This window comes from Perissodus microlepis, chromosome 1 (genome assembly GCF_051167445.1).
Source record: "Perissodus microlepis isolate ML-2025 ecotype Zambia chromosome 1, ASM5116744v1, whole genome shotgun sequence".
Taxonomy (NCBI): domain Eukaryota; kingdom Metazoa; phylum Chordata; class Actinopteri; order Cichliformes; family Cichlidae; genus Perissodus; species Perissodus microlepis.
In genome coordinates, this window is record NC_140461.1 from 1,200,515 (window position 1) to 1,219,381 (window position 18,867).

At 47.8% G+C, this 18,867-nt stretch overlaps 1 protein-coding gene across 1 annotated transcript in view; it reads left to right on the top strand.

The window, feature by feature from the left end:
* The first annotated feature begins 5,245 nt into the window (after positions 1-5,245).
* The window catches only part of LOC146393063 (CD81 antigen-like), a 28,522-nt gene continuing 14,900 nt past the window's right edge, over positions 5,246-18,867 (top strand). Inside the window, exons 1-2 of the mRNA XM_084925724.1 lie at positions 5,246-5,455; positions 16,800-16,914. Coding sequence (XP_084781850.1) covers positions 5,390-5,455; positions 16,800-16,914 — 181 coding nt within the window. The 5' untranslated portion in view covers positions 5,246-5,389. The remainder of the gene's footprint in view (positions 5,456-16,799; positions 16,915-18,867) is intronic.

The window sequence follows — 18,867 nt, forward strand, 5'->3', positions numbered from 1 at the left end:
TAAAATACACATAATCGTGTGTGAGAGTTCTGCAGTGATCTGATCCTGGTTCTGTTTGTGCTGCTATGCGACACAGCACCTGTGTCCATTAGATCAGCTGCACACACCTACACGAGGCGTCACAACAACTTTTAAAGCAACAAAGTGTTGCTGGGTGTGCAAAGAGCAGCATTTAGTTGTGCATGCTTCACACCAGCAGAGGGCGCCACTCAGCCACCCCACCAGTATCTACAGCAGAGTACCAGCAGCACCATAAAAGCACTTCGCTGGTTAAAAATAGCTCACAGATATATTGTCACTGAGCAGGAACCTTCAGCTTGTGATTGGGAGCAGATGTCAGTCGGGACCCTCGGTTGGATACCTCTGCTCATCTCCAGCTTCATCTTTTTATTCCTGGACTCTCTCTCCCAGAGTAGCTTTGCATGATTCATAGTTCAAAATAAGCCTTCTTTACCTGCTGGGCCTCCTGCGACTCCTCAGCTCATCCCTTTAGCTCCTCCCCCTTTAAGATACATTTCTTATTGGCTGCTTCTCACAACCAAAAGGTTTGAACGGCGGGTGGGTGTGGCTCCTATTTCCTCTGTGACATCAGACAGGTCGAAGAATAGAAAGCATTTAGAGCAGCTGGGTTTGGGCTCAGAAACGTATTATTAGAAACTTTGTGCTTCTGATAATGAGTGAAGGTAATCATTTTGTGTTCTTTTCTTATATGAAACCTTATTTGGGTGATCCTGCAAAAAACAGCCTAAAGTTAAATTTTAAAAACATGTTTCACTTCACGCTTGACTGAAAGTTTGATACCAAACTTTTAAATGTGGCCTGTACATCACTTCAGGTATTTCACAGTTAAAATACTGTGTGTATAATCAGACCGATGCAAACTGGAAGGATGCTTCACACCAACAGGAAACACTGACCAATCATTTAAAGTCCTGTCACTGACTGTGATGTTCTGCCCTCCGAGCTCATCAGAGACTACGAGCTCACATGTAGAAGGACAGAGTCCACAAAGAGCCCTTAAAGTCAGCAGTGAGAGCTGCCAGGAGCCTGAAAGGAGGCTAACACAGCGCTGCACGTCCCGAGCTGATTGGTGGATCTTTGGTGGAGGCAGCTAAAAAGCCAGCGGTGTCATATTAAAGGAAAAACCTGAAGTTTGTGTACAAGGTCCAGTGCTCAGAGAAGCTGGACTGTTAGTGCTCGTTCTATTCAGCAAAGAGTCAAATTTAAACAGCAGCGAGAGAAAATGGTTGACATCAAGTTGTGGCTTTGATTGTTAGGACCTCATATGAGAGCCGTGCTTGTTGTTAGGAATCACTGAGTATTTAAGTCAAGAATGAATATTATCTGTTCAAATATCATCACGTCCACATCCTGCACAGTTTATCCACCGTGCTTCATCCTGATACCTGAAGTTATGGACACGAGGAGGCGAAGCTCTTCAGCATTTCAGTCGTTTCTCAGGAGAACTTCAGGATTTACTGGAGTCTCTGAGTTTGCTCACCCTGAGACGAAACCTCACCTGGCAGGTGGCTGACCCCTCCCCTCCTGTCTGACTCTCTGTTTCACATCCTGTGAATCTCACAGCTCGTATCAGAGTTTACATCTTTCCAAACATGAAATATTTGTGACATAAAACACAGCTGACTAATCGATCAGTGATCAATGACAGGACAGAAGAAGTGATCACGGAGGATTTATTCTGAACTCTGAACCGACCAGTGTTCATAATTCTGTCCTCGCTAAAAATGTCTCTGCTCTTTATTTATCGGTCGCCATGGTGACGGCTTTGTGATCAGAGTCGCCTGAAACAACAGGAACAGAAAACTCTGAGTTTAAATTTAGGCTCAGCACAGGGCTGCACGCACACACACACACTGCTCACAAACCAAAGGTCAGAGGTCATCTCTCTGTCAACAGCAGAAAAAAGACAAACCAGTGACTCCAACAACACAGCAGAGTCCAGGACAAAGTCCCCCAGTGTTACTGCAAACAGCTGCTTACAAACCCGCAGCTGGAAGGTGATTAGCTACAGCGTTCCTCGTCCACCCAAAGCACGAAGGGGGGTGGAACTACACCCAACGCCTGAAGAGCAACACACCACCTGTCTGAACAAACTGCTGCGTGACGTGGAAGAGCCCAAACATGCCGACAGCTTCAGTTTATCAGACGCTCGTCTCTCCTGGAGCATCTCGAGACGCTCTATTGACTATTAGCTGTTGCACAAACAAATCACTTCCTGTGCTCATGAGGTGATGTTGGAGATCAGATAAAGTTTATCACATATTGTTGATTTCCTGTGGCCAGTAGGAGGAGCCATGATTGTGACTCGGTGCTGGTGAGCAGATGTTTCTGCTCTGACTCTTACCAGACTTGAATTTGAACATCTTCAGGTGTCGTAGGAAAACCCCGACTTCACCACGCAGGCGCTCGGATGACAAGGAACAAATATGGAGTCAGTGTGTTAAAGAAGAACAGCTGGAAAACAAACGGAGGCTTTTCTGTACATTTCATACATGTGCATAAACGACAGAGCCACGGCTGCTTTACTGGAAGTTTGAAGCCACCTGTGCAAGAAGAACTGCAGATTGTGTCATTTCCACCACTTCTGTGCATGTGCAGGATCTGGAGCATCATCCGGGCCCAGCATGTGACTCATTTTTGCAAACAATCATGAAAAACAGTCTTTACACTTTCAGAGCTCACGTCACTTTGTACATGAACCGCACAAACCTGAAATCCACAGTGGGTGTATTTTAGATACGCACGTGTGGATGTGACAAAGCCCCGTACAGCTCAATCAACATGAAACTGAAAGCTAAAGCTCAGCAAGCCAGAAAGAAATCCCCCTGGACTCCAAACCTTCCAGCCGGAACCCGGAATAATGTTTGACTCACATTTTAAGTTGCTCATGAGTCCTGTGGGAACTGCCACTAAATCTGCTTTTCAGTCATCAGAGACAAACTGATGCATGCCGTCATATCCAGCTGTGACGCACCTCAAAATGTACGTAAAACTTGGATTCAGGGCTGAGTCAGACCTCTCACACTGTCACGTCAATGACTCGAAATCCTTTTACTTGTTTTGAAGCACTTCGTGGTCTCAGTATCTGTAGGAAACGACGAGAGGACACACAACAGGACACTAGCCAGACAAAGTAAGAAAGATAAGCTTTCATTAGGCTGACAGGAAATATTCAACAGGACGAACCAAAAAAACAAAATCCAGAAACAAGGAAACAAACAGAGGAAGTAAAAGAGAAAATAAATCAGGAATGAACATTTCAAATGTAAAGAGATTTCTCAGACAGAAGTCACGACAACTGTAGAACGTGGTTGTATCACACACACACACATTTATATATATATACACACAGCGGTCCCCATAGGTGGACTGGCCGGTATGCCCAATGGTGATTTTTCGTTTTTATGGGCCAGATGCAGGGAGATGTATAGAAATCCATTATTGTACATAGTAATTTTTTCAGCGTCCCATCATAATTTCTTCAGAAGTAAGTACTGTATATGATGCCAGTATTTCCCCACATTTTCTAGATACTGCACCTGTACTTTGTGTAAAATGGCATCAAAAAGTCAGTTAAGTTTTATTCTTTCTCACCTGTCTTTCTGTCTCCTTTCACTTTTTAAAGGTTGCCATGTTAGAAAAACTATTTTGCCCTGCCGTGCTGTTTATTGATGTGGCAAATGAATGGTTTATGAAAATATATCTAAATCTGTCATCAGTAATCTGTAATGATCATGTCTCACCTCTAGTCTTCTCAGGTTTTCACCATGTGTTGTAGAGGTTCAGGAGGTTAACTCGACCAACAGTCTACTACCGGGTACTGTTTAGAATACCAGAACAGGGAGGATGGTGTAGGTTTAAGTTTATTAGGCTGATGCATATATACCAACAAGACAGTGTCCATCACTGTGACAACAGCGTTTGTTCTCATTCAAAGGCTTTATGGTTTTTCCTATAATGCCTGGTGGGCCGGTCTCCAGTCAAAATGCCCGGGCCGGTTTTTTGTCCCAGTCCAGCCCTGGCGGGCTCTCGCTATATCATCATCTTTCGCAGTCTCGCTGTTTCGCTGATTTTTTTTGTGCAATTTTGCATACTTTCCCCCTTTTTTTCTTTTTTTATACAGCGCATTGTGTTCTGCGTCCTGATTGGCTGTAGACCACTGTCAGTCAGTCTCGTCACATTTACATAAATCTTCGATCGCCAGCCGTGTGACTCATAAGTGCTGGACTGTACGTTTGTAAGTCTTCTCCCCAACAAACACAACAATGTCGACGAGACGTCGTCACCTGCGGGTGTCTTTGGTTTCATCCTATAATACTGGACTTGTTTGTTTGTTGTTTACGAAGGTTTGAACTTTGAGCGTATAAACAAGAGAGAAAACTGAAAATGTTCATGCCTGTCTGAGAAAAGTGTCTAAAGTGTGTAGTGACGGGTTTTACAGCCTTAAAACATCTGTAATCATTGTAAAAAATAAAGTTGGCTACTTCGCGGATTTCAGTTATCGCGGGTTATTTTTAGAACGTAACTCCCGCTCTAAAAACAAAACAACCCAACACACACACACATATATATATGTGTGTGTGTGTGTGTGTTTAAATCCTTTAATGTGGTTGGCTCCATGACCTCTGAATCCCGGCGTCCCCCTGTGTTACAGCCATGTTGGCCTTTTTGGGCTTTTGAGTGAGTTTCAATATTCAGGCTGCTGTATTATCTCTTGTGTGTGTGTGTGTGTGTGTGTTATATTGTGTAACCCTGTGATTCATGCGCAGCTCTTTAGTCAGTGTTGTTGTTTTAAATGTGTTTCCAGATAAATTTGGATAAAGAGAAAGAGACGAAACATGAACATAAATGAGGCAGAAATGATCGAGTTTAAAAAAATGCTTCTGGTTTCGTTTGATTACTTTTTGTTCTGTTATCTTCAGCCGTAACGCCCCCCCCCCTCCCCCCTGCAGTCCCCCTGAAAGCCCCCTCCTCTCCCCGGGAGAGGCCCTGTGACCCCCCCGTCTCCCTCCAGTGAGTGAGAAAGAGAGAGCCTTCGGCGATGACGTAATCAGGAGGGTGTGTTTACCGTCTGTTTCTGTGTTTGTAAATAAAATGTAACTAAATTGCGACTCATTAACACAATGGGTTAGTTTGGCTCGCGCTCACCACCCTGCGCTCTGATTGGCTGCGCCCGCGCTTCGCTCCTCTCCGATTGGACGCTGTTTGGCTGCCAGGCGGAGGGAGGAGGGAGGGGTTGGGTGTTGCCTCGGTGTGCGAGCTTCATTCCAGTGTTGAGCTCTCTCCGGAACCGTCGCTCCGTCCTTCTGCTGCTCCTCTTCCTCTTGCTGTGCCTCTCTGCGCCGAACAGACCGAGTCCCGGAGCATCATGGGAGTGGAAGGCTGCACCAAATGCATCAAATACCTGCTCTTCTTCTTCAACTTCATCTTCTGGGTGAGCGCGCTCGCGTGTGTGTCTGTGTGTGTCCCCTAGCTGCTGGACATCGTCACGTCCCCCACCCATTTTACGCGAGGCCTGCTCCGGGACGCGCGCGCACATTGTCGGCAGCAGGGGCTCGCGGTGGGGAAATCACGGTCAGCGCGGGAGTCGTGGGGGAGTCGTGCGCGCGCTCTGCTTACGTAACCACATTGTACCTCCGAGGCAAAGTGTGGGTACTGTGCGCCGACGTGCACAGGTGGGGACAGATCAGGTGTGTGACCGCGGGCGATGTTCACTGCTCGGTTTGTGTGGCAGGAAAAGTCAGAGCTGGAAGTTTGGTGTGTGTGGTGTGCGGGCTTTGTGTGGATTACATCCTCCTGTGTGTGTGTGTGTGTGGGTAGGGTGGGTGGAGGGGTTTCCACTGGATGAGTCAAAGCCTGTGTTGGGTAATGGATGGTGGAAACATTTGTGGGCAGTTTGTCATCTCCTCCTCCTCCTCCCCCTGCTGCTGCTCCTGGTTTCTTCTCTCTGCTCTGTGGAAAGTCCAGGAGCGCCGAGCTGCAGTCCTGGAAAGCTGAACAGAAAGTCAGACGATCCCTGTTTTACATCCTTACTAAAAGTGAAAGTGAAGCAACCCTCCATAGCAAACAGAGGCTCTGCACCATTTCATGGGCGGAGTCCACACGCCACCACAGAGGAGTCTGAGCCGTCCCACCGGGAGCGTCTCCAGAGCAAGAAGCGAGTTTTTAAATCAGAAATAAATCCAGCGTCATCCTTTGGCATCATAAGGAAGGCGGGGCTCTTCCTCGGCTTCTGCCGTTTCTCGCAGGTATCAGTGATGGCCACTCCCAGCTCGCTCTTTGTCAGCGAGCGGCGTTGTTGCCTTTTACCCCCAAACATCTCCTAAAACTGACCGAGGCGCTCTTAGTGTCAAACCACATGAGCAGCAGCAGGCAGGTAGCCGCTCTCCAAACACGGCACCAACCTCTGAAGCAGGTTCGGCACAGCCAGGCTCTGTTTGTGTGAGCCGGGTTAACAAAACCTCAATCCCGCGATGGTCGTTGTCTCTTTGTGTCATCGGTCGAGCGCTGAAGGCTCTAAATCTTTATCGGCAGGAAAATCTGTGACACTAACAAAACTACAGTTAAAAGTCCAAACTTTAACCCCCCTTCACTTTTACCACAGCTGGCCAGTGGGCCAAATTAGAGTGTTTGCCGGGCCAATTCTGGCCCCTGGACCTTATGTTTGACACTCCTTTGATGGCCGACCTGCAGCTGTTAGATGATGATAAACTTACTTAGAAATCAGCGACTTTATCATCACCGTCGGTTAGGTCGTTGGATAAGCTGTTGTCATAGAAACAGTTTTATTTTCACATGTTTACACATCTATTTTCTTATCAGCTGTTTACGGTAAACAAACGCGCATGTGAGCAAGTGTGGAACCTTTTAACCCCAGTTACAGTGTAACAGTGTTTGTAATATCTAAAACCTTTTTTAAAGGCAAAAATTAGATTTTATTGTTTTAAAAAAGTCGCGTCGAGTCCTGGAATCAATACAGCTGTGATCTCCCCGTGACCCCCACCACCTCCACCTCATGTGCTTATGTTTGTTCTCACTAAAACGCGGCGTTCAGGGGACCCTTAGTTGCTTTTGACGAGCTTCAAGACTTTAATAAATGTCTGATAAATAAAAGAATAAAGTGACTGAAGCCTCCGCTGTGTGTCGCACTGCTGGGATAATTCTCCACGTTTAGCTCGGGTCTGCTGTGTCGTTCGGTTTCAGCCGCTTTAATAGAAGTCACAGGAAGTGTTGTACGCGCTTCTCAGGAAGCTGCAGAGTTAAAATGTGTGAACTTTTACATGGAAGTGCTGATCAGTGTCAGTGGAGCTGAGGAAGCAGCTGCAGCTCAGCAGCCTGTGAGCTTTCCACCGCTCACACACATCTGGCGTGTCCACGCTCCAGCGCTAACAGGAAGTCTGCGCCTTTTAAAGTGTTCCTGCAATGGAAACGTCTGAAACAACGGGCTTACCCCGAAGTTCTCCGTGTGCAGTCGTCACCTCGAAGCATGACAGTGTGTGTTTGCACGCCATTTACACACACACACACACACACACTCCCCGTGCCTATGGTACGACAACTTTTCTTCGTGCCCCTGGTACACTGCGCAGAAACACTTTGCCACACCCACACACACACACACACACAGCCATTTGGACCCAGTTTCCATGGAAAAGAAAACTCTGGGAGCCGCAAATACTTCGTGACATCTAAAATGAAAATAACACTGTTATTATTTTTTACCTTTATGCTTTGTGTGAACAACTAAAGTGTTTTGCTTATGAAATCCATGAAGCGCTACAGAGAAATATAACAAAAAGGAAACAAAGCCGTCATCCTTATATCACCTTTGGGATTTCGCAGCCTGTAGTGGAGCCTTGACCTGAATTTTAAAAACAATTGGAAAAAAGCACTATGCTGCTAAAAAATGAAAAATAAGTATTTGCAAAATACCTGCATAAATATTTATTTTACCTGGTTAATGTGTGTGGCGGGGCGTGGTCTGCAGCGCCGCTGTAGGGGAGGCGGACGCACCTGAGCGGCATCTGCAATCACGCCTCGCCGCCTTAAAGTCTGCGCTCTCTCTGCTGTTGTGTTGGTGTGTGTCGGGCTGTGAGCTGCAAAGCTACAGCCGGCTGCGTGCGTGCAGCAACCGTGTGTGAAGAGTGGTCAATAAAGAAAAGAGCGTGTTCATGCAAACATGGTCGGGTTTGCCGTGCCGTCCGCCTGCAGACCGCGGCTGTACGAAGTCGCTAGTAAGCTGTCATCTGTGAGGCGTGAGCGGTGTTTGTTTTTACCACTTGCCTGCCTGGGGTTGAAAGTCTCCATAAATGCACGGCATTTCGGCGGGTACGGTTTATGCGAGTGTGACGCTTATTTTGAGCGATGAAAAATAATAACTTTTTTTTTTTTATGTTTCAGGATCACAATAATCTTCCAATTTAGAACAACGAGTTAAAAAGAACTAACACAATTAAATTCCTTCCGTTAAATACTTATAATTTTTTTCCAAACCACGTGGAGCCGCAGTATAAGGACTAAAGAGCCGCAGGTTGCCGACCCCTGCCCCTTACCCTAACCATCAAAAATGAATGCCTCACCCTAAAGCTAACCATAACCTAATTGTAACCCTGACACTAAAACCACAGCCTCAAAAATGCCTTCAAATTTGTGAGGACCGGGTTGTGTGTCACAAGTGACTGTTGGTTCTCACAAAGATAGCTAGACAGGAACACACACACACACACACAGTCTCAGACGGGGTCTCTGGATTTAATGTCTCCCCCAGGAAAATGTTGGAAAATGTCATCTTTCCTGTTTTGTCCGATAAACAGTCCACGTGTGGACGAGAAGAAGCCTGAACATATTCAACCAAGCGTGCGGCTGCTTCATTATCTTATCAGCTCCTCTAATCATCAAGCGCCATGCAGCAGCTGAACTCTAACAGATGTGTTTAAAGGGGATTTCCACGGGCTGTGAATATAATTAGCAAGAAATGAGTAAAAACACAGGTGGTGATGATGGTGGGGGTGATGATGATGATGGTGGGGGTGATGATGATGATGGGGGTGATGATGATGATGGTGGGGGTGATGATGATGATGGTGGGGGTGATGATGATGATGGTGGGGGTGATGATGGTGGTGATGATGATGGTGGGGGTGATGATGATGATGGTGGGGGTGATGATGATGATGGTGGGGGTGATGATGGTGGTGATGATGATGGTGGGGGTGTCGATGAATGATGCAGGGTCATTCTGTCTGGAGCCCGGCCCACAACAGCCCCTGTTTCTGACTGAAAGGCCCGACTCGCAGGGCCACAGCCGAGCAGTCAGCTGTGCGCCGGTGAGAGGAAGAAGGCCGTTTCTGTTCCAGCAGCTCACCTGTAAAACCCTCCTGCTGCCTTTTCATCAGACACGTTGGCTGCAGCCTCTTTCTGTCAGCGTGGCTCAGAGCTCTCGCTGTAAAGGAGAGACAGCGAGAGCTCTGAGAAAGAAAAAAGTCAAGGATCAGCTCGACCCCACAGCCTGCGCAGCGGCGTGATGGTCCGAAGGCGACCCGGCCGCTTCCTTTTGTTTGTGCGCATGAAATAAACGTTCTCATGCTGAGCACAAATCAGTTTGACTCGTTCTGATCAGCTGGGCAGCCTGCTGCAGCTCTTATCTTCATAGTCGCATTTTATTTGGTCTGCCACGCCCTCTTTCAGACCCACCGGCGGCGGCTGGCGAGCAGCTGTGTTAATGATTCTCACACCTTCAGACTTTCAGGTAGAAACGATCAAACCTGAATCATGTATCATGAATCGGTTTTTTCCTGCCTGCTCCAGAAAACCTGTTTCTCTTTGTGCTTGAATGAGTCTTTTATCCATTTTGGTCTGTGAGCGTCACAGCAGCTGCTGGTTTCTCGTTATGTTTCTCGTGAACAGTCAGTTTGGTCGGTCGGGTGTCTCTGCTCGCGTGCTCGTGGCTCGTTTAGCGGGAGGTTGCATTTTTAGGTCTCCACGTGGGAAACGGCCAAATGCTGCCCAGAAATATCAGAGAGTAGCTCACCAACGTTCAGAGTACCGCACACGCGTGAGCGCAGCCTCCTGTCCTGTCGGGCCGCGACGTGCGCTACAGTCCACGGGGAGCGAGGAGGCGTGCGGCAGATAGTCAGAGCGCCGCGTTTAAGGACACACACACGTTACCAAACCTTCTTACTTTCACCGTGTGCCGCAGCTGCTCGTGCAAAGTGTGTGCGCAGCACTGAGGCATACCACGCCATCGTAGCGGCGCACCCTGAACTTTGACCTTCTGAGTAAAAGTGTAGCCGGAGCAGAGGAATGTGGGACCGGCTGATTGGAAAAACAGGCAGGAAAATACGAGCGCATGAAGCTGGACTGAAGAGACAGCCCGGCGGGCGTTTCTGGACTCGGCCTTAGCGTTCTGTTTCTGCCATGTTTTCAGGCGCCAGAAGCGACCTCGTTTGGATGACAGGGCGGCGTGCTGAGTTAGCACAGATACCTGCTCATTAGTGCTGAGCAACTTCCAAATGAAGCGCTTGATCTTCCCTCAGGTTCTCGGACGCTCTGTTAGTGCAGCTGACCTCGCAGCAGCTGACCTCGCAGCAGCTGGAAGTGAGCAGGACGCCATTTTGGTTAAAAAAGCGAGAGAAATCAAAGACGTCTGAGTTTGTGTGTGCAGTTCTCAGGCAGCCAGGTCACGGTAGCATGAAGAGCGTGGAAAAGAAGCCAACTGGGCTTTGAGTTTGAAGGTGTTTGAGCTCGTAAGATGTCCCAGTTTCACTTTTCTCCCCTTTTGACTAAACGTAGTCTTTAAAAGTAAAGATTCATTAATCGAACTTTAAACGGTTCTTCAGGGTTAAACAGTTAAACTCTGGGTTTAATCGTGACTCCTTTTTTAATCCTCAGTTACTGGTTTTAAGGCGGGGAGGAACAAACGTGTGAAATAAACCGAGCCGACCTGAGAACATCTGGATCATCGCTGAAACGAAATGAAAACAATAAAAACAGTCAAACCAAAGTAACGCCGTGACTTGCTGCGTCAAACAGGATGTGGGGGTGGGGGTGGTTTGGAAAGGAGCCGCATATCCTGACCCCCACCCTTCCTGCAACCCACCCCCAGCATGCCCGACATTCTGCCTCGCGCTTGTGCGGCGGGCAGAAATAGACAGCGGTGGGAGGGAAACTCGAGCTGAAGTGCGAGGACTTGGGCGGAGCAGCCGTGTTTTCTCTGCCTGTGAACTACGAGCTGAGCGGCAGCTATGATGGAGCTGCAGATTCCAGTTATCCTGAAGTCGCGGCGTGGTACAAAACGCACGTGGATGCTTTTAGTGACAAGATTTCTTCTTCTGGTGCAGCTGTCCAGCTGACCCGTCCTCTTCCGGCTGCCCCGTCAGGTCCCGGCATTCCCCTGAAATAGGAGAGCAGCTGTGGGTCAGCCTCTCCTGACACCCACCATGACACCACAGACCACACCCGGCTTCCTTAAATATCCCGATACCTGCCGCGCTTCCTTTGTGTCTGGTGATGGGTCACAGCAGTCTGGCACATCTGCTCACATCTGCTTTTACACAGTGTAATAAACTGGAACCGTGTGGCTGGAGCTGGTCTGGGAGTCTGTTCTTTGTTGCCATCACACATGTGCATAACAATGATGATGACGAAGGTTTCATTAAATGTTAATGACATGAAAACAAAGCTTTTATAAAGTGTTATATGTCCATAAAATCTAAAGCCAGGTCATTTTAGTCCATTGGTAGCTGGTTGCTAGGTAACATGGCATCATATCGGATATAGTTCAGATCCTTCAGAGGTCTAAGACGTACCTGTGTGCCAGGTGTGCTTGGTTGACTGAACCGAGGTTTGGGGCATTATCATAAAGCTGCGTCAACACAGGAAGTGACCAGAGAAAGTCGTTGATGTCAGACAAGTGCGGGTTAAAAAAATGGAAGCAAAGTGGGCGGGTCCTAAGATTAACTTGACACTACTTCGAGGTGAATGAGCCCCGCCCCTCCCTGAGCCTGGTTCTGCTGCAGGTTTCTTCCCACTGTCACCAAGCTGTCGCTCAAACGGGACGTCTGCCTGCCGGGTTTCTCAAACTGGAATCGTCTTCACCGACGAGCTCGAGTCCCGCCTGATTTCCTGTGAGATGAAACCGTCGTCATTAACGCCTTTAATTGTTTTTGGACAACAAAGAGCATCAGGATCCTCCGGCAGCAGCTGCGAGTCACTTTGGGTTTGATCAAACTGTGATGGGATTAGTCAAACACAGGCAAGCAATTTCGTAATCCCAGCAGCAACTGGCCAGAGCACCAAACCAGTAACGGTTCGCCTGTCGCTGCCTTTTATTGTCCTTCAGCGCTGATGGCGTTTGACATTTAAGAAAAGCTATGAATCCGTTTCTGCACAAGTTTAAGGAAACGAATAAAGAACCAAACAAACGTTGATAAGTGCTATCCATAAAGACCTCGCCACAGTGGGGCTTCCCACAGTGGGATGGAGGCGTGTAAACCACCTCACTGTGGACACGCAGCTTGTTCACTGATACTGGAACAGCCCGGAGCAGTTAGTGTTCATGTCTGACCACCAGCTACAGGTGGGTGGAGTCTGGGTGGTGTAACTCGGCGCTGGAGTAAGTGAGCTGCACATCATCGTGCACCTGCAAACCTGAGCCTTTCTAGCTAGTATGCAAGAGGAGAAGCCGTGATTGTGGCTCTGCAGCTGCTGTGAAGGCCTGCTTGTGTAAACGAGCCAGAGTTCCAGAAATAAGAAAAGTTTAAGGCGAGCACTTTAACCCACAGACCGGTCACCAGTGATAACATCAACGATAGCGCCTCATAAATACAAATTAAAATGTAAATGAATAACCGTCGGTCATTTCCATATTCATCCAGGTCAGCCTGGAGGAGCTGCTGCAGGTAAGAGCTCAGAGTCCGGCTGTGTTTGTGATCACGTAGGTGTCGCCTCTGAGTCCAACTCCAGGCTTTATGTAACACATCTGGTTCAGCTCCAGTGATACTGAGACAGCCTGCATCACTTAGTGATATTACTGTAGTTACCTGCAATGTAAAGCACCTTAACGTGACTGTTGTTGTGCTTTGATGCTGCATAAATAAAGTTGAACTGAATGTAGAGTCAGACACGCAGCCCTCCCCGCGTTCAACGGTAACCTGCAGACCGATAAAGTCTGAGCTGGTTCTGGCTGATCTGCTCACAGAGTCCAAATCTGCTCGTTTCAGAGCTTCAAACAGGAAGAATCTGTTTAAGCAAACTTTGATCTTTGGAAGGAAGCCCGACTTGGATCATTTATTTATTATGAAGTACGGTTGAGTCAGTGCTCCGCAGCTAACATTTTATCTGTCCCACAAGTGTTTTTCCTGGCAGAGCTCCTGCAGTGTCTGCACAATGGGACCAACAGGAAGTGGAATGTCTCAGCAGGACTGGCTGAAATTACATATTTTATAAAAGCCTCCAATCTGCTATTAGAATAATGTTTTTTTCTCTAAACAACTGTGTAGCGTGATAGAGAGGAGAAGGCGGCTCTGCTCTGCTCAGTGAAAGTGAGGCCTGAGCTTGTTTTTGAAACAGGAAAGAGTTTCTTCTGCTGATGAGACTCGGACTCCAAAAAGCAAACGACTTACTGAGCTGTGACGTTTGCATTCTTTTTGATTGTAGTGCTCGTTGAGCATCGAGCTGCAAATCTCTACCTTCAACCTGTCCTGAAATGATCCCATAATCACGGTTCACGTGCTTTGAATCTGCGATGACCTCGTTTATTACTTCCCTGTGCTCACCAGCACCTGATCGAGCTGGTTCAAACCCTGTTGTTTGAGGTCAACTAACAGGAAATGTTGAGCATTAGGTGAATTTTGTCTGTTTATGAAATATGTGTAGAAGATGAGGGTTCGTCGTATACGTGTCCAAAGGAAGTTCTCTGTCAGTCTGCCCCAGGGCAGCTGTGGCTACACCTGTAGCCTCCACCAGTGTGTGAATGGACTGATTCTTATACAGCACCTTTCTGCTCTCCCGGAGTACTCGAAGCGCTGTATACAATGTGAGAGTGAATGAATAGTGGAATTGTAAAGCGCTTTGAGGGTCCTGAAAAGTGCTATATAAATGCAATCCATTATTATTATTATTATTATTATTATTAATAAATATAAGACGAGTGCAGGTGTGGTCATGATTTTCTGTCTGTCCAGTAAGTGATGAAGGCAGAATTGATTAATAGACCACATCCATCCACCACAGCTGCAGTCAGAGGATGAGCTCTGCGTCAGCTGGTGGAGGAATCCTCACAGCGTTGATTCAAACGGCTTCAATGAGGAAATCAGTCAGCGACCAATACGGACGCATTAAACATCCCAGCCGCAGACGCGTCGCTTCACAGTAACGTGTCTGGGATTACGCCGCTTCCCTCCGTTCACGTCCCTGTCGACCTGAAAGTGACGAAGCTCGGTGCAGTCACAGTGGGAGGTGTCCACGTCTCACCGCCACGCTCCGTGAAACACGTCCACTCGGTGTGCTCCCTTTGAGCCGCATCCAGACTCCACATTATGGTGCATTTGGCTCACGTTCCGCATGATGATCGCTGGAACTCCCCGTCGCCTCGCCAAGAGTATAAAGCTGCGTTCGTACTTTTAAATGACAAATGTAGTAAACACCTTAAAAGGTTGCTTGGCAACAAGAGGCGGGACTGTTGGTCAAACTAACTAATGACTGCAGGAGTCAGAATGTAAGAAAGACGTCCTGAGCACAGTCCGAGTCCTCGGTGCTCTCCCGGCTCTGCTCGGTGATAAACGTTCAATTTTTGAAAATCTGCTGCGCTTCAAAAGGGGCGGGACTTATGACACAATTTACCTGGACGCATGGACTCAAAGCCTGACTGGAATAAAAATGCTTTGTGTAAACGTGCCAAGAATTTGTTCCTCCAATCAGGAGTTAGATCATCAGTTTGACAGGTGTGCGTTATGTCAGCCTCACGGGGACGCGTGGCGATCTAGTCTGAAGACGTGAACATGGCTGCTGAAGGGTTTCCCTGATCCAGCTTTAAATCTGTGGAGGCGACCCGGCCTACGCGTGGCGTGGTCCCCGTCGGGCTCTGTTGGTTTATTCTGGACGAGGCTGCGTAACCGACTCGGTTACATCTTCGATCCTGTCAGAGGCGGCGGCGTCAGCAGAGCAGGACTTTCTGGATCCTGTTCCGTCTGAAACCTGAAGCCTGCTCCTGTTCTCGGTTTATCTTTACCTGATCTCTGTCTGGCGTCTCTGGCGGACATGTTTTTGTTTTCTCCCTCACTTCCTGGATAAGTGATGGGGTCAGACTTGCAGAAGTGATGGTTTTTGTAACCTAGCAACAAGCACTTGTGACACTGCGATGAGGATGCGGTGGGCGCGCACAGTGACTCTCATCAATATGCGTAACTTTTTCCACATTCTGCTGTCTTTGCAAACGTCACACCGACAGTTTCCGCGAAACAGTAAATGAGTCGAACAGCTGCTCGACCTCTAAAAACGGCTGTAAAATGTGAACGTTCTGCACATTTTCACTCCCGTGTTGTGAAAGATGAGGACATGTCACCATCAGAAAAGGAACAGCAGCGGAAAAATGAAGTTACGAATCCGACCGCCGTCTCCCATCTGATTTTAAACAAACTTCAGTCAGGTTTCTGACTCTGAAACGAATAAAACGACGGCGTGCTCGTACCCTCAGACCACCCTCGCTCACTTCTGATGCTGACCCGTTATGTAAACTGGTCTTGTTGGTGGGGTTGCTGCTGTCGGGGGTAAAGAGTTAAGTGCTTCTTAGGAAACAGCTCTGAGAGACCGTTTAGCCTCCCTGAGTCATGCTCCAAGTGCGTGTGTCGTGGTGTTGATCTGGTTGCTAGGCAGCAGCATGCCGTAGAGCTGGAATGGACCTCGATAATGGAGGAGGAGGAGGAGGAGGAGGAAGATGGGGGGTTGTTTTGGTTTCAGTGAAGCTTGAGTTTAAAATGGAGATGATGAGCGTCATTTTTCAGCTTCACAGCTTTAGCAGATTGGTCTTATTGTCCTCGTGTAGATCACAGCTGCGTTTATAAAAATCAGACCAACAGGAACTTTGATCTTTTTTGATGATTTTGGAGATTACATCAGTCCAACATACTGTCATGGATACAGGAAGGAAGCCAGTCATTGAACTTTCCTCCTCACTCTGACTTTACTCTGACGGTGCTTCTTCCTGCAGTCGTCTTCGTCTGTGTGTGTGTTTAATTTGAAATGGAAACGCGTGTTTTGCCGGCTTGTTGTTATCAGGCCCTCACAGAGATTTCCTCTGACTGGGGGAACCATGTGACCATGTGACTGGGGGAACGTGTCGCTTCAGATCGGTTGCAGATGTGTGGACTTGTTTCTCAGACCGATGGTGGAGTGTACACCAGAATCTCAAAGGTGATGGGCTGAATGAAGATGTGTTCAACTTTTCTCTCAGTTTTTGATGGTTCAGTTTCTCTGAGGAGCCTCATTTGAGCCTCATATCTACAGTCTGTGTTTTACCTGCAACAGGTGGTGGTAAGTCACGCCCCCTAAGTAGACTACTGTGGATTTTACACCCCTGAAAGAATTAGTTGGAGTATAAGTGGATGCTGTGTTGAGAACTTTTAGTGCTTCACCTGCAGTCAGACAGGAAGTGAAGCCATTACTTTACTTGTTGCTCTTCCACCTTGATTTGTGCAGCTGTGTGACTTTGGTGTTTCAGTGTGGATGCATACAAACAGCTTTCATGTGGATGACTACATGTGCCGTGTTCTGCGTTGCAGCTTACTGGAGGTGTAATCCTGGGAGTGGCCCTGTGGTTGAGACACGACCCCAAGATCTCCACCCTGCTGGGTCTCGAATATGATGGAAACCACGCCCCCAGCACCTTCTACATCAGTACGTACTCATGTCTGCTTCATGTCACGTGTGTGCTCACCACGTTATGCTCCTGTCTGTTTATGAATCTTTTATTTATCCAGGTAAAATCTCACTGCCCTGGTTCATGGCAGCAAAGGTCAAAACAGTTAAAAACAAATCAGCGGACTTTCCTGCCGTCATTCATTGTTAGATATTCTCAGCCCGCAGATATGAAAGCAGAAGGATTCATTTAGTGCTACAATCATAGGATGTATGTGAAACATTAGCTCGGTGCAGGTGTGATTCGCACCGATCTGAACCAGGATGCACCTGGTTGTGTAGCATGCAGCTAGACATTGGAGCTGAAAAACATCCCGTGTGAACTACAGATGCTAGCTAGCAGCTAGCCTTGAGATGAAGGATAATTCTCCGTATTCTTCCTCCGGTATTTACTTTTGCTGCTCCCACCCCAGACACACGGTAACTGGACTGATTCTTATAAAGCGCTTTTCTACTCAAAGTGCTCTATACAACACCCAGTCACACAAGCACTGACTCTAAACTGAGTGCTGTCTAACCACATTCACACTCCGCTGGACGCATCAGAGAGCAACTTGGGGTAGATACTTGCATGCCGACTGGAGGAGCCAGGGATCGAACCCCCGAGCAGTAGGTGACCAGCTCTACCTCCTGAGCTACATCCACCTCCTCCACACATCTGGCCGGTGAGCAGACTGAACATGGTCACGTGGTTTGTAGCGACGCATTTTTGGTTCGCTTGGAGTTCACGGGACTCGAGCCAATTGAACCAACTACAGGTGTGAAAACGTCCTCGGTGTTTAGCAGCTCAGTAACTTCCAGTCAAAATTGGCCTGTTAGTGCAGTGACCTCACAGCAGCCATATTATTGGTCACATGATGTCATTGAAAATGCTCCAAAAGGCTCCAACAGCACAAACACGGTGCAGGTGAAGCTAGCAAACAGCTAGCAGCTACAGCCAGCTGTCCGTCAAAGAGGCCACGCCCCTAATAATGCAAACTTTAATACAATTTAAACAGGTGAGTTATAGAAGTCATGAGGAAGGAAATGATCCACAGAGACCAAACAGTTTGTTTCAGGCTGTAAACATGTTTATGGGGACTGACTCACTGCTGCCCCTGCTGGTTAGGACTGTCCTCTGTGAGCACCTGCTCACCTGGTCAGTTTTGTGCCAGTTTTATTGAGCTCATGATTAAATATATTAGTGAGTGAAGCCTTCGTGTTCCTAACACTTAGTTTATACCTATTTATTAGGCACTATCAAAGTTTAACGTTGTTATTTTAACATTAATAATGAATCAATCGTGCATCTGCCTCACAGACTGAAGTAGTTCCACTTATCAGGGCATAAATAGTTTATGTGGATCTATCAGAGAAACACATCAGCTCGCTGCGATGAAAGCTCACCGTCCTCCTCGCTCTTATTAAAGCTGAGATGAAATCGAGTGGGTTTAAAACGTTGGACCAGAGCCGTCCAACAGATGTTCTGAAGAACGAACAGATGAGGTTGTAGCGTGGTAGGAGGGGCCTGGGTTTGAACGCCGGTGGGGTCCCGCTGTATGGAGTTCTCCATGTGCTTCCAAAGATTCCTGGATCAACTCCAGTGGTTCTTTCTTGGACCAAGAACCAACAAAGGAACCTGACCACGCACGACTAAAACATCCTCGTCCTCCAAATGTTCGGCTTCTTTAATTGCAGTCGTGGATTTTCTCTGACTGAAATCATGAATCTGGACCACATGGCTTCTAAGCCTTCTCACACGTTTCTGAGGCTGCTGCTGTGAGTTTAAGTCACCGGAAATAAAAACACATCCGGCGAGCGGCGGCGGCTCTGAGCGGCCACCACGCCTTGTAGATGAGAGAGAGGCTGCTGCAGAGCAGCAAAGCCGCTCAGGCTCGACGCGCTGCAGCGCGAGGATGACGGTATCGTGTCGGGCGTCAGCTGGGAACGGGC